The 13,119-nt window shown below is 33.3% G+C and overlaps 1 protein-coding gene across 2 annotated transcripts; it reads right to left on the bottom strand.

Moving 5' to 3' along the window:
- Positions 1 to 817: 817 nt before the first annotated feature.
- On the bottom strand, positions 818 to 8,964 carry LOC141642622 (putative cysteine-rich receptor-like protein kinase 9). Of its 2 annotated transcripts, XM_074451466.1 has the most exons (4): positions 8,107 to 8,964; positions 6,310 to 6,402; positions 1,785 to 1,877; positions 818 to 1,131 (listed from the first exon to the last, which is right to left on the bottom strand). In XM_074451466.1, the coding sequence occupies exons 1-4, from the start codon at positions 8,909 to 8,911 to the stop codon at positions 1,103 to 1,105; spliced, it is 1,020 nt and encodes a 339-aa protein (XP_074307567.1). In that variant the 5' UTR covers positions 8,912 to 8,964; the 3' UTR covers positions 818 to 1,102. The 2 variants fall into 2 exon arrangements, with proteins under 2 accessions (XP_074307567.1, XP_074307568.1); XM_074451467.1 differs by lacking the exon at positions 1,785 to 1,877.
- Between the last annotated feature and the right edge of the window lie 4,155 nt (positions 8,965 to 13,119).

Raw genomic sequence — 13,119 nt, 5'->3', positions numbered from 1 at the left:
GAAAAGGTCAGTGTTGAAGTCCTGAGTAGTGCTCCACTTGCTGCTGAAGTGTGCGATGATTCGCTGAATGACCAATTGACAAATTCTTTGATGAATGAAAGGGATTATAAAAATGAATCATTCATCAACTTGATCACATTGCTCTTTCGATTATTCAACCACAGTTTTTTTTTTAAGGAACATAAATATCCTCTAAAAGAAATCGGCATTATTTATTAGGCCAGTGACCAGATTCGAAAAAAAGTGGGAAGTCTAAGTGAAATTGATAATAAAAAAATTGAAAAAAAAAACTACAATTATAGAAAATTGGTATAAAAAAAAGTGGAGTATGAGTGTCATAATGGTATTAAAACAAAAAAGGCATCACAAAGAAGTCTAATTATATATGCTCGTTTTTTTAGCTTCGGTTTTACCGTGTTGTAAATCCCGGTTAATTTTAGAATTTGTCAAGTGCTTATCAAGGAACGAAAATACGAAATCATGACCAAAGAAGTAGGATTGTCAAAATCACCAACTTGTATAAATATAAAAAGTTTGAGTTAGTCATTATTTTTTTATTGCATGGTTTAACCTATTTGTAAGTTTGATTAATACTTAGAATTGAATCCGGGCTTAAAAGACCTTAAAATTAAATCCTTCACTGACAGTCACAATTAAGTTCACATTTTTTTTTTACTTTCTTATAATAATGTTCACACTTTATTTTTTTTGTTATTTGTAATGTCCGTAATAGGTGATCTTCAATATAGTTCAGCTTGAATTTTTTTGTAAGATTTAATTGTGATATAATGTTTATTTTTTAACCAACATCGACACATTTTTCGGAGGTAACAATACTTGTATAACATTTCATATCACATACATCAGACTCTCACTGCATCATCAATAAGAAAATAATGCAAGTATAAATTTGTGTTTTTTGACATAATAATACCATAATGATTTATGCTAAACAACAACATAAGTTATTTTTGTAATATTTTCCATTATATTTGGAAATAGGTTTCATTAGGTGAGTGTCATCAATATTATTTTCATCGATCACTTGTACTCGAAAAACCCCAAATGCTGCATTCACTCCACCGTGAGAATGATTTAATAGTCACTCGCTTTGTAGACCAACCTCATTTCCTACATCATACCAAATATTGAAATATTGAAATATATGCCACTAGAACAATTAATACTCACACTAAATATTGACAACAAATAGCATAGAAAAGGCCTTCAATTGATTAAACAAATTTAATGCTCACAAAAATAAAGTATTTAAAAAAAAAAGAATTAATGTACATTATATCATGATCTACTTGAGCGTTATTCTTTAGCATCTCGAAGTTGCTTACTTTTATCATGATTTTTGTGAGCATCTATTCCGTGTTTTAGTTGAAAGTAATATTTTGTTGAAGAACTTTTAAAACAACATAATGAGATATATACTAAGAGAACAAGCAATTAGTTTTGACTTTAAATAAATACTTTTATTAATATACACATTTCATGAGATACTCAATTGAGTTGATTAATTTTACAAATCAATTTTTTTTTCCTCAAAACAAAATACCAATGGGTTAAAATTTAAAGATTCATAGGGTGTTAATAAAAAATCTATAAATAATAAACGAAAATGTAAAAATATTATATATATTCATGTATTTCTTGGGATCTAGAGTAGTGTTTCAATAAAAGTGTTTCAAGTTTGTATAATGTCATTTTTTTTTTAAAAAAAAGTTAAAACAATAAGAAATAGGAAAATAAGAAATAAAAGAGCTAATCTTTATTACCGTTCTCTTTCATCATTGACGAGTTAGCAACGATCATAGGCACAAAGCGCAACGTCTTATTACCGTTAACGAGCGGAGAGATCTCTACTTCAACTGTTTGCATGCAAATATATACGATTAGACAAATAAACTCTAACTGTTGCGTGAGATTTATAACACACAATAGAGAATTGAATTAATATTTGGATAATTCTTTGGTGGTTTTCTTTATTGACATGATTGCAACTTTTGCAAAAAAAAAAAAAAAAAAAGTATAAAGCTCAACAGTGGAGTTGGAATATTTAGATGGAGCTTGCAAGTATCATAGCTCTACAAAGCTACATGACTTGCTTTAAAAAAAAATAAAAAAAAAGCAAAAATTTCATTGGATAAAGACAAGAATGTGGACCCAAAGAAGCTACAGGATGTTGTAGTTTGTCATTGGAGTAGTAGATAGCCGAAAAGGAGGGTGGCTTGAAAAATCGATGTGGCACAAGTTACAATATATTGTAATTGTCCATTGGAGATGTTCTGATAGATTTAAGTGTGGCCGGTGTTTATTTGAAGTGGAGGAAACTAAGATAATTATAAATCAATCCATCCAGCGGTTAACAAAATTCCAATAATTTTTATTCAACAGGAAGTAACCATAAAGATAAAAGGATACAAAGAAGGGATTCTCCGTATGTCACTTTAATATCTCATGAAAGAATTAAAAAATAAAATCATTAGAATAATAAATAAACTTAGAAATAATCTTACAAATTCTACACAAATAACAAGGGACATTCAGCATAAGATACATTTCTAATCTAAAGAAATCAAAAATCCTTTTTTTTATAAGGTAAGGAAACTAGGTTAATCGAAATTAACCCATAACATCCTTGCGGATGAAAGCGGTAAAAGAAAGACAACAACTTTCATATTACCAATATCGAACCAAGATAACAAGGGCAAAAAAATAAGACTCTCAAACGAAAGTCGAAATCTTTAAAACCCCAAAAGAAAAAAAAATTACAAAAACAAAAACTAATCCCAAAAGTAGAGAAAACAGATCTAAGAGCATCAACTCAAGGTGAACCTATTTTGCAAAAAATAGTCCAAAAACTTCTAGTAAACAAATACCACCAAAGTTGTTCATCATGCATTCATGCTAACCATCTTTACCTTCAAATCACTATACAAAACCCTTTGTATAGTTACAGATCAAATCAAAGCAAATACTCTAAACACAAAAATTAACATAGTTCATTGTTTTGATATAATCAAAACATGAAAATAAACTCAGAGAATGTTCTATGAAACTTCTTGACTTCTTGATTTAAATCAAAAATGCCTTGGTTGATTTATGTAGTTAATTGTTGAAATATTGTTATTAATTCCTAAGTTTAAACTTCCCTTAACTAAGACATAAGACTGAAAAAGTTATCTTAGGCTAAAATGGAGAGCAAATTAAAATCTAGTCATTAGGAAGAAGAAAATCAAGAAACACGAGTGAGAATTTTTATATTAAAGAAGTAAAAATAAGATTAAAGATCTACATAATCATGAAGGAGTTAGAAGATGATCATGAGAATTGATGATTGAAGAAGAAGAAGGAAGAAGAGCTTGGGAAGGAGATAAGAAAAGAGGTTTTCAGATTCCTAAATTTTCTAGTTTTTGAGAGAAACTTTCTCTCTCATCTTTCTCTCTATTGGTATTAATAATGCCTCACTCAAAGTTAAATGACCCAATCTTTTATTCATTCTTCTTCTCTCATCATCCTCCATTTTTTCATGTTATAAAATCTTATTTTTCTCCAACTTTTATAAAATCCATCTTTTTACCCATTTGTTTAGATCTCATCTTAAAACTAACTTAACTTCTACGTTCCTCACCGAAATTCGAAGATTCTTGTGCAATCGTTCTCCACTCATCGTTCCCTTACATTTGATATAAGTTTTTTTACCTTTACCTTCGCTCTTTAAAATCTCATCTTTAAAAGATGACGTTTTTCATATCTTTTGTCTTGATAATTGCTTTAGAGTAGATCTTTGATTTTGCGGAAGTGGATCCTTTTCTTTTAGACGATCTTTTGGTAGACAAAAGATAATGTAGATGGGTTATTCGGTATAAATGTTTGTGTGTTTGGTTGTGCTAGGATTCGAGTTTTTTTTTTTTTAAGAAAACGATGAGGTCTTTAGGTTGATTTTGTCTTGAAAAGCATTTTTTATGAATGTTAAATAATTTATAAGACCTGTATATTGAAAATTGTTGTATTGTTGTAATATTGTGCCTCAACTTTGAAGTTGGAGAGATTTTGGGTAAAGTTGTGATTTATTTTGTTGACAATTCTTATAATAGATATAGTTTTGATCATATCTAATGCATTTATGAGACTTGTGAATCAATCTTGGGTTTGTATATATTGTTTTTGTATGTGTATTAACAAGAGTATGTAAAATAAAATTGAGTAAAAATTAGCTTGAGTCGCGCGCGCGATTGGACTAGAGGGGGTTCAGGCACTGAACTGTAGGAGAAGTTCGACCTCGCGCGGGGTTAGGGAAAGCCTTTTCCTGCACTGTTAGGTTTCCGTAAAACGGCTATATCTCCCTCATCAGAGGATTTGTTATCACCTCCAGTTGGAATCACTCCATTCGTATGTCCAGAACTGGTATGGCCGTTTAAAATGGACCTTTGTTGTGGACGAGTTCCAATTTGTTGTTTTGGATTGAAGTTTTAGTTCTTGTTTATTATACATCTAAACCTTGTTCTACTGCTTGTGTCGGGTATGTTGACACTAGTTTATCATTGAAACACTTTGTTTATGACCAAACTCATGTTTGATGACGTTTTGAATGTTTGTCTGAAATATGTAATCTTTACCTTTAATGGTCATTGGATTCATATTTGATTTTGTATACGTCAAATTTTAATTCATTGTGTGCCCTCATTGCTTATTGAGCTTAGTATCTAAGTGGAGAAAGACATTAATTCGCTACTTGGCTTGCTTTCCGCCCCTTCCGGGTGTTTGGTTCATGTCGTGTGGGCCATGTTTCCGGAGGAATTAGAGCTTTGGTTATGTTGTTTGAGCCATGTTTCCAAGTGTTTTCGACCTTTGGACATGTTGTGTGGGCCATGTTTCTGGATCGCGGATTACTCGACCTTTGATCATGTCGTATGACTATGTTTCGAGTCTTGGATACGAAATGTTATCACATGTAAAAATGAGAAACGTTATCTTGAGAGTATGGCGCTATGAAGAGTTAAGAACGATAAACTCCTAAGAGGGGGAGGGGGGTAAATTAGGTGTACCTTTTAAAAATTCTCTCTTGTACTTGGTTAGAGGCTAACACAATTAAGATCTATTGAGTACGAGTTTGAGAAACTTAATGGATTGTAAGTTCATAAACGGTACAACAGGTCTATGCAACAGTATGAATGAGCCCAAGTGGTATCAGAGCCCAAGGTTAAACTTGGGCCTAGGCCCTACAATGTACAAATAGTGGAGCTTGGAGAGCGGAATTTATAGCATTCGTGAGTCACGGACTCGTGGGCTCGATCTAACAGATTGTTTGCAATTCTCAAGTCCATAGGGTGGTACGTTGGTGAAGCATTGAGTCAAGAATTGAAGGTGGCGTACACTCTAAGGCATGTAATTCCTAGGTCGAGGTGGAGCCTTGAGCATGCCGAGTCCAGAGCTAAATGGATGAAAGACGCCATAGGTCTTGTGGGGTAAAGACCTTTTGTGTACTAGAGCTGTTGATCAGCTGAAGCCTTATTAGGTGCCAAAGGTCTAGTGAGTCCTTTTCAGGTTGGATGCCAGAGATCGTTGGTGTTCTACGACTTCTGAAGTGGATAACTCGATCCAAGGTATATTAGATGCAGAAGATGTTCGATATACATGTGTAGCAAATTTTGAAGAATGACACATGGACATGCAGAAGATGGTCGATATACATGTGTAGCAAATTTCGAAGAATGACATATGTGGGGGCATTCACTTGACTAGGCGGTAACATGTGGTGCAAGATATGTCTCACGATAGCATGGTTTGTTGGCTAAGGGGAGGTTATCAAGACTTGGTGATGTTTCAGGTGTCTAAAAGTTGGGGCTGTAGAGTGTAGGAATTCTCCATGGAGGTCAAGGTCCTAGTTAATATGATGATTCTTTGTTTGAGGGTAAGATTGTTAAGGTGAAAAATCATGTCCTACATCGGTAGAATAAAGATGTAAGATAATCTTTATAAGTGTTTACAAAATATAATAGTACGAGACCTTTTGAGAAGGAACCTAAGATTAAATCCGCGAGGGCTTGGTCCAAAGCGGACAATATCGTACTATTATGGATAGTGAACACCGGTGCAACAGAGGTCCAACATGAGATATATCACGCTTCCGCACAACTGTACTAGTATTCCCTATTTCGTGGTTGTGTGTGTGTGAGACGGTCCTTACACCTTGTTTGTTTGTTTGTTTGTTTGTTTGTTTGTTTGTTGTAGTGACATGCTTCCGCTGCGAGCAAGAGAACCCAAATAATAATTTATTTGTGAGAGAGATAATATTACCTTTAAATGCGGTTATCGCGGGTGTAGTAGCGGATACAGAAGATGGTGAAGATGAAGTTGAGTTAACAGAGCTGTTATAGGACCCCAATCGAACTGCATAACAAAGAAATAAAATAAAATAAATCGTAGTCAGGGGAACAACATTCTTAGTTTACTCAACGTTAGCGACTGCGGGTCGCTTCATCATAAAAAAAAAAAAAAGCTGAGTTAACAGAGCTATTAACATTATTAGTTTACCCAATGCATACGTAAGGTAGGAGTTGCGGAGCCCTCACCAAGTCACCATAATAAAAAATATATGATATGAAATACTCAACAAAAAATATCATATATACTCCCTCCAAGTCTTTCATTTCCTCCCTCTTTTCTTATTTAATTCAAGCCACATTTTCTTTTCTCTATCCTTTTATGTATGTGGAGTTGTGTGGTCCAATTTCAATTGCACGTTGAATTATGGAATTTATGTAGTCTAAATTTATTTCGTTAATTCTTGTGTACAAAAGAAAATAGAAGAAATGAGCGGGGCGGAACTGGGCCTAGGCTACTCGGGCTATAGCCCGAGATGATTTCTCGAAATAAAATATGTAGCTTTCAGTGTATAGATATATCATCTTGATTTTAGTTGCTTAATGGTCAAACATTCACCTCCAACAACAGTGGAGCAAGTTCGAAACTCGCCACTTTCATTCTCGATGGTTTTTTTAGTACGCTGCTATTTGCTATGCGTATGACTCATGCATGAGAATTATTCTCTTTTCTTTTTTTTATTCCTTTATATTGTCCCGCTTTCTTTATTTTCTCTATCCTGTCTCCCCTTCTATTTAAATACAATCCTTTAAATTAATGTTCTCTAACTTTATGCCAATTTCTCATGTTTTTTTTTTGTTTGTTTTCCCCATTCATAAGGGCACGAAGCTTACATGTGTTGTCATTTTCTAGATTTCCCTTAAAATGAATATATTAAAAACTTATACTATTTCTTAGTAATTCATATCATGTACTCCGTATTTTGAACAACTTTTTAGTTTGTGTAACTGAGTAATTGATATCTCGCAATATCTTGGTTTTTAAACCATTTTAATACATACTTCTATTTTATGTCTAACAAGTGAGTTATAATCGAAAAAAACATGTTGTGTACTTCTTTTTTTTTTTTTTTTTTTTTATCTAAGTAATACTCCGTATTATATACTCTAAAGGTGGCAATTTTCTTAATCCAATTTGATACGCATAATTTCAAGTCGTACGAGTGAGACTTAGTATTATGTACATTTCCTAGAAATTTTCTTATGAGTTCAATCTAAATGGGTTTAGTTAACTAATTAAAATAGTTATAATTGAGCATATTATGCTTCTTTGCAATATGATATCAAATAAATATTAAAACTCGTAATTTATTATATTTGGCTCTACATTGCTAAGACGACACACCAACATAACTATATTATGTATAAACATGTATAGTTGTGGAGTTATCAATTTTTTCTCTAGTCTTTGAATTTTAAAAAATTCAATTTATTTATTATTTTAATTTAGCGCTAGGTAACTTTGTTCCTGGTTCCACCCCTGAAAATGAGATACTGGCATGGAGTATTATATAAAGGTATGGTATTATGACAAATTATTTGTGAAAGAACAAAGAAGATAGAAGAGGGATCTCGATTACTTCTATCTCAATTAAGTTTTTACCTTTTAGATTATCTATGAAGTATATTTTAATCCGAAATAAATAATAAATGACTTAACGGAGGGAGTAAAACCTTACATAAATAAGTGTATCAGGAAAATTTGACCTACCTCGTAGCCTTATTTCAGTCAAGTTAACAGCAGAAGACTCCAAGGGCTTAATCTTGTCACTGTAAAAGAATGGAAACATCTCAAACCGAACCATGCAATTGAGTTGAAGAATTTTTCCACTCTTGCTACGACCCATTTTATGTAGTGTTTCAATCGCTGTTACCAAACACTTGCGGCAATCCTTCACGGTCAAGTCTGGCGTACACTGTGCCAAAGCGTACAAAGATTCATCCTCTGTTAGCTTCACTATACTCGTTGCAAATTTCTTCCCTGAACGACAATTAGCAGCCCGGACTGATAATAAATTCATTGTATTCCTTAAAATTTGCGTGAAACGAGTCACGTTACCGGTCACGTTGTACATGTCCCAAGTAGCCAACATCGAAGTATTAACATTCAATATGCCAGTAATTGGTTTGTTAGAGTAACGAATCATACAATGGTCGTACCAAAACAAAGCCTCATGCCCATAATTAGTAGTATATCGTTTTGAAAGGATGGCGTGTTTTGCATAGTTGACACAAGCACGACATGACTGGCGATCAATATCGCCACGACACATGTACAGCCCATACATATTATCATTTGCCAATCGGTTAAAGAGGGTAGAATTGTAAAACCCCGTGTTTGTAGTTGTGGCTTGAGATGAAAAGGTGGTTAGGAGATTATGAAGGGTGTGTTTATATTTGTTGCCATTATTCTTCCCTCCACTTCTTGAGTAGCTAAACAAGCATGTTTGGTTAGACGATGATACAATAGATTGAAATCTAAGGAAAGTAAGAAGTATTACTAAAACCTTAATCATTGTTCTTAATATAATTTTTTCCTTCTAATTTGTGGATGAAGATAATTGTGGTGTCTACAATTGATATTAATAGATTTTTTTGATATTTGTGACTTAAGTCAGTCAACGCTTGTCACATACCACTTTACTTTGATTATAGGGTTTGTTGACTTGGGGTGCCAAGCTAGTCAGTCAACGCATGACCTACAAATTTATTTCATGGAAAGATTTTCCAAAGACAATTTTATTAGTTAGGCGCCTTGTCACCGGACAGCCGGCTTAACTGACTTTAAACATCCATGGAAATTTACGAACTTTGGAGCATTATTTCCCTAGTTGAAATGTCCTCTCATCTCATCATGATATATATACACATATATACTCCTTCCATTTCACAAATACCTTCTACATTATGTAAATTGTACTAGTACTTAATTATTATACATACAAATAATAAGGATTACATAGAAATATACAAGTGGAGCAAATGGGATAATTGTGTGAATGTGATGAAATGCAAGTGGAATTTTGCTAGGTATTTTCGAAACAACCAAATAATGAAAAATGAAAGTGTTTGTGAAACGAAGGGAGTTCTATATACTCGAGCAGTGGCGGACGAAGGTTGAACCCGGCTATGCAGGAGGTTGTTTAAAAAGAAATAGTGAAACCATTAGATGTTGATACTCCCTCGGTCTCTCTACAATGTTCACCAATGTGGATTGACAAGTTTTAAATAGGGGCACTATAATGTGGTGCAAAATGAAAGCTGAGTTAATACATATGCAGAGTCAATAGTCGCCACCACTGTTGTCAGAATCCCGATTCGATTCTACAATTCAAAAAGGCTTTACTGATCTCAGATCCTACAATTCTATCATGGTTGTAGAATCTTAGGATCCCATTCATTTGGAAATTTTTAGATATCGGATCATAATACGCTCCTACGATCTTAGGATCCGATTCCGCGTAAGTATTATAAACATGTTCGTACAATGATACTAAAATTAGTAGTTACCAATAGTTTATGGATAAATATGGAGTATAAAATAAGTGTTTTGATCGTCAATTATATGCTTTTACCAAATAAAAGGCTTTATTTAGTGAGTTTGTAGGAATTAGGATCTTAAAATTTTATGATCCGATTCTAACGATTTGATCCTATCTTACTCGTCGATCCAAAGTAGAAATCCCGATCCTAACAATATTGGTCGCCACAAAAATTAGACAATCAAATTAAAGGAATAAAGTAAAAGGTGAACCTTATAAAGAAACGACATAAAAAGAAAAGTGTGAACCTTACTGAGAGACGGAGAGAGTATCATATATGCTATTTTTGATTCTAAATGGGTCAGCCTGGTTCAGATTGTCCTTTTTAGGCCACAAATACTATCCTACAACCAGTTGTATAGTAGCATTGTACAACCGGCTCAAAGTTATTGAGCTCTTACACAAATGTTGTTGAGCTATTTTACATTGAGCTATTTTACAAAGTTACTGAGCTTAAAAATTATTCTGTTAAACTCAATAACTTTGTATCATAGCTCGATAGTTTTGTTAGTATAGCTCAATAACTTTATAACAAAATCCAACTATATCAAATAAGTTGTATATACAACCAGTTGTATAATACATTAACTGTTTTTAGGCGGGGTTACAGTTATTAAAAATGACAAAAATGAATTAATCCCCACTAGAATCGTCATAGGTAGAGGTATGTGTTATAGACTGTAGGAGGCTTAACTCAGCTACATGTAAAGACCATTTTTATTCCCTTGCTGGTAAGGTAAGTGCTCTAATTCGACAAATCAGGAGTGGTTTTGTTTGGAATGACAGCCATTTTTACAACAAAGTGTAATAGTGTTCATATTGTTGCCTTGTTGGTAAGGTAACGAAGCAACAATGGAAATAACACTACAGCAAGACCAAGGTGGTTATGGTCTCACGCCGGTGATGTTTCCTCAAAATTAACACTACAACACTCATATATGTTGGTGATTTAAGAGTAATTACCGGGTCATTTGGCGTAATTAAGATTGGTTCATAGATGGGTAATTTCTAAATAATGTAATGCGAGTTCGGGAAGTACGGAGTGTACACTCGCTTAATTATTTACGGGATTACGGTATAGTTTTCGGTTCGAATAACTTTGAAGGGGTCTCACTACTCGGATTTTTAATTAATTGTATCCGAATTTCAAGAGTTGTAACTCTTCGTAAAATACATCTCCCTATACCCTGTTTTGTCATTATAAATAGACAAAGGGATGAGAAGAAAATGTTACGAAAAAATAATAATCTTCTATCGCATCAAAAGAACGTTTAACAAACTACTCAAAAATACTTCTTAATTATATCTCTCGTATCTGTGCCGAATACGAGAGAACTGCCTTATCTCAATAGAAAGTTCGATACAACCCAGGCACTAAAGTAAGGGTCGAATTGTTCTATTAGGAAAGATAAGCGATTCGGTGCGGTTTTATTATTGTCAATTCCAATTCGTGAAAATCAATTTCCTAACAATCTAATAGAACAATTTTCGAAATCTGTCAAGATGACGAATGTCAAGGAATGACAATGAAAGATTCTTAAGAGTATTTGTTCGTTCTGTGATTATGATCGTACTGGTACACGTGATATCAAGAGAAATGGTTATTGCTGTCGGAATTATTTCCAATTATTTACTTGATGATATTACGTAAACATCATAGCTTTGTCTACTAATTATTGAAAGTAAGTGCGTATATGATGTTTTCTGTGCGGCAATGGGATGATCATTGGGCCATGATAGTTGGTAATTTAGTGCTGGAACATTGGCAATTGCATTTATACATGCAGAATTGCAAGTTTGTGAAAAGTTCGGTCTCGATTTCATGATGATAAGGATATCTTATATTCTCGGATCTGAAACGTCACAGCCCATAAGATATGTCTTCAAATTTCTCTTATAATTGGGTCTAAAAAGATGTTAATCACTAGTATTAACATTGTCCACCCCTGCTATTTAATTTGTGTGTGGTATATGTCGATTACTAGGAGCATAAAATGGCATAATTTTTTTTACATCAACATTTTGCACGGCATTGTTATTTAGTGTATGCTTCTGGATAATAATCAATGCATTACTGATTGTCTTCAAATATATGATGCACTCCGAGTTAAGAACGTAGTGAATTATCTGTACCTTATAGACGATACCAAAGCCACCTTCTCCGACTTTATTATCGTCAGAAAAATTGTTGGTCGCAGATTGAAGCGTAGCAAGATCATATTGCATGGACTCGGCCAAGGTAAGATCTTCGCTGACTGCTCATTCAGTAGCAAAGAATTAATTAAATTTGATTATTTATAGGGACAATTTTGTATATTTAAAACTCCAATCAAATTAATTAGATGTGCTTTTATTTTTTCCCGAAAGCATAATATTCATAGCAAGGAAACCTTTATTAGTCAATATTTGTCCAAAAATAAATTACATTTTTGCCAAATAATATTTTAGTGGAAAAATCGTTCATACAGACTATGAGTCGATAAAAAATTACTCCGTATTATGCAAGATATAAGTCTTATAAAAAGTCGTATGGATAAGGTAATTTTTGCATCCACTTACCACTTCCAAAAGGTACAGCAACATACTTCTTAGATTTCTTTTTAATCAAACAAATTCCAATAGCAAGTATTATCAACGAAATTACGACGACTGGAACCACAATGGCAACGATCACCTTAGATGACATTTTCTTCTTGCCTGTATCATAAAACGGGTAGTTCATGAGTCTAATTGCAATGTCAATTTATTCTACTAATGTATAGAGCAATCTGTAAGGTTTTGTACATTAAATATGCAAAAACATTAAGGTTTTCTAGTTGTTTGAGCCTCGTGGGTATTATTTCTTAGCTGAAAGGCGGGGTTCAATTCATATATTGACTATTGAGCAATTTATATATATATATAGCATCAAGTGAGTGTAGGTATCTTAGGTGAATCTAGCATTTTAATCTCATCCATTAGATCTACTCCTAATCAACTACGAGATTAAATCTCAAAAATTATAATTAGACTATATAAGGCTCGATTTCACGCTAACCTTACAATTCTGTTTCACTTTCTCTCTCTTCATTCACACTCTTTCTCTCTCTACGAATTTCCCTCTTTTTTTCTTCGTTCTCGCATAAAACAAATCCAGCAAAAAATATACACAAATAATTTTACTTTTCAATTCATCATTCAAT

The sequence above is a fragment of the Silene latifolia genome, chromosome 2 (genome assembly GCF_048544455.1).
Source record: "Silene latifolia isolate original U9 population chromosome 2, ASM4854445v1, whole genome shotgun sequence".
Lineage (NCBI taxonomy): Eukaryota > Viridiplantae > Streptophyta > Magnoliopsida > Caryophyllales > Caryophyllaceae > Silene > Silene latifolia.
The sequence above is the reverse complement of the archived record's forward strand: the minus strand, read 5'-3'. Positions and strand labels throughout refer to the sequence as shown.

Excerpts from the sequence above, each read along its gene's own strand:
- LOC141642622 (XM_074451466.1), bottom strand. The coding sequence starts at position 8,911 with ATGATTAAGGTTTTAGTAATACTTCTTACTTTCCTTAGATTTCAATCT. Across the intron at positions 6,403-8,106 it reads GACTGAAATAAGGCTACGAG|TTCGATTGGGGTCCTATAAC; the intron begins GTAGGTCAAATT and ends TTTGTTATGCAG. Across the intron at positions 1,132-1,784 it reads GTCAATGATGAAAGAGAACG|GAAATGAGGTTGGTCTACAA; the intron begins GTAATAAAGATT and ends GGTATGATGTAG.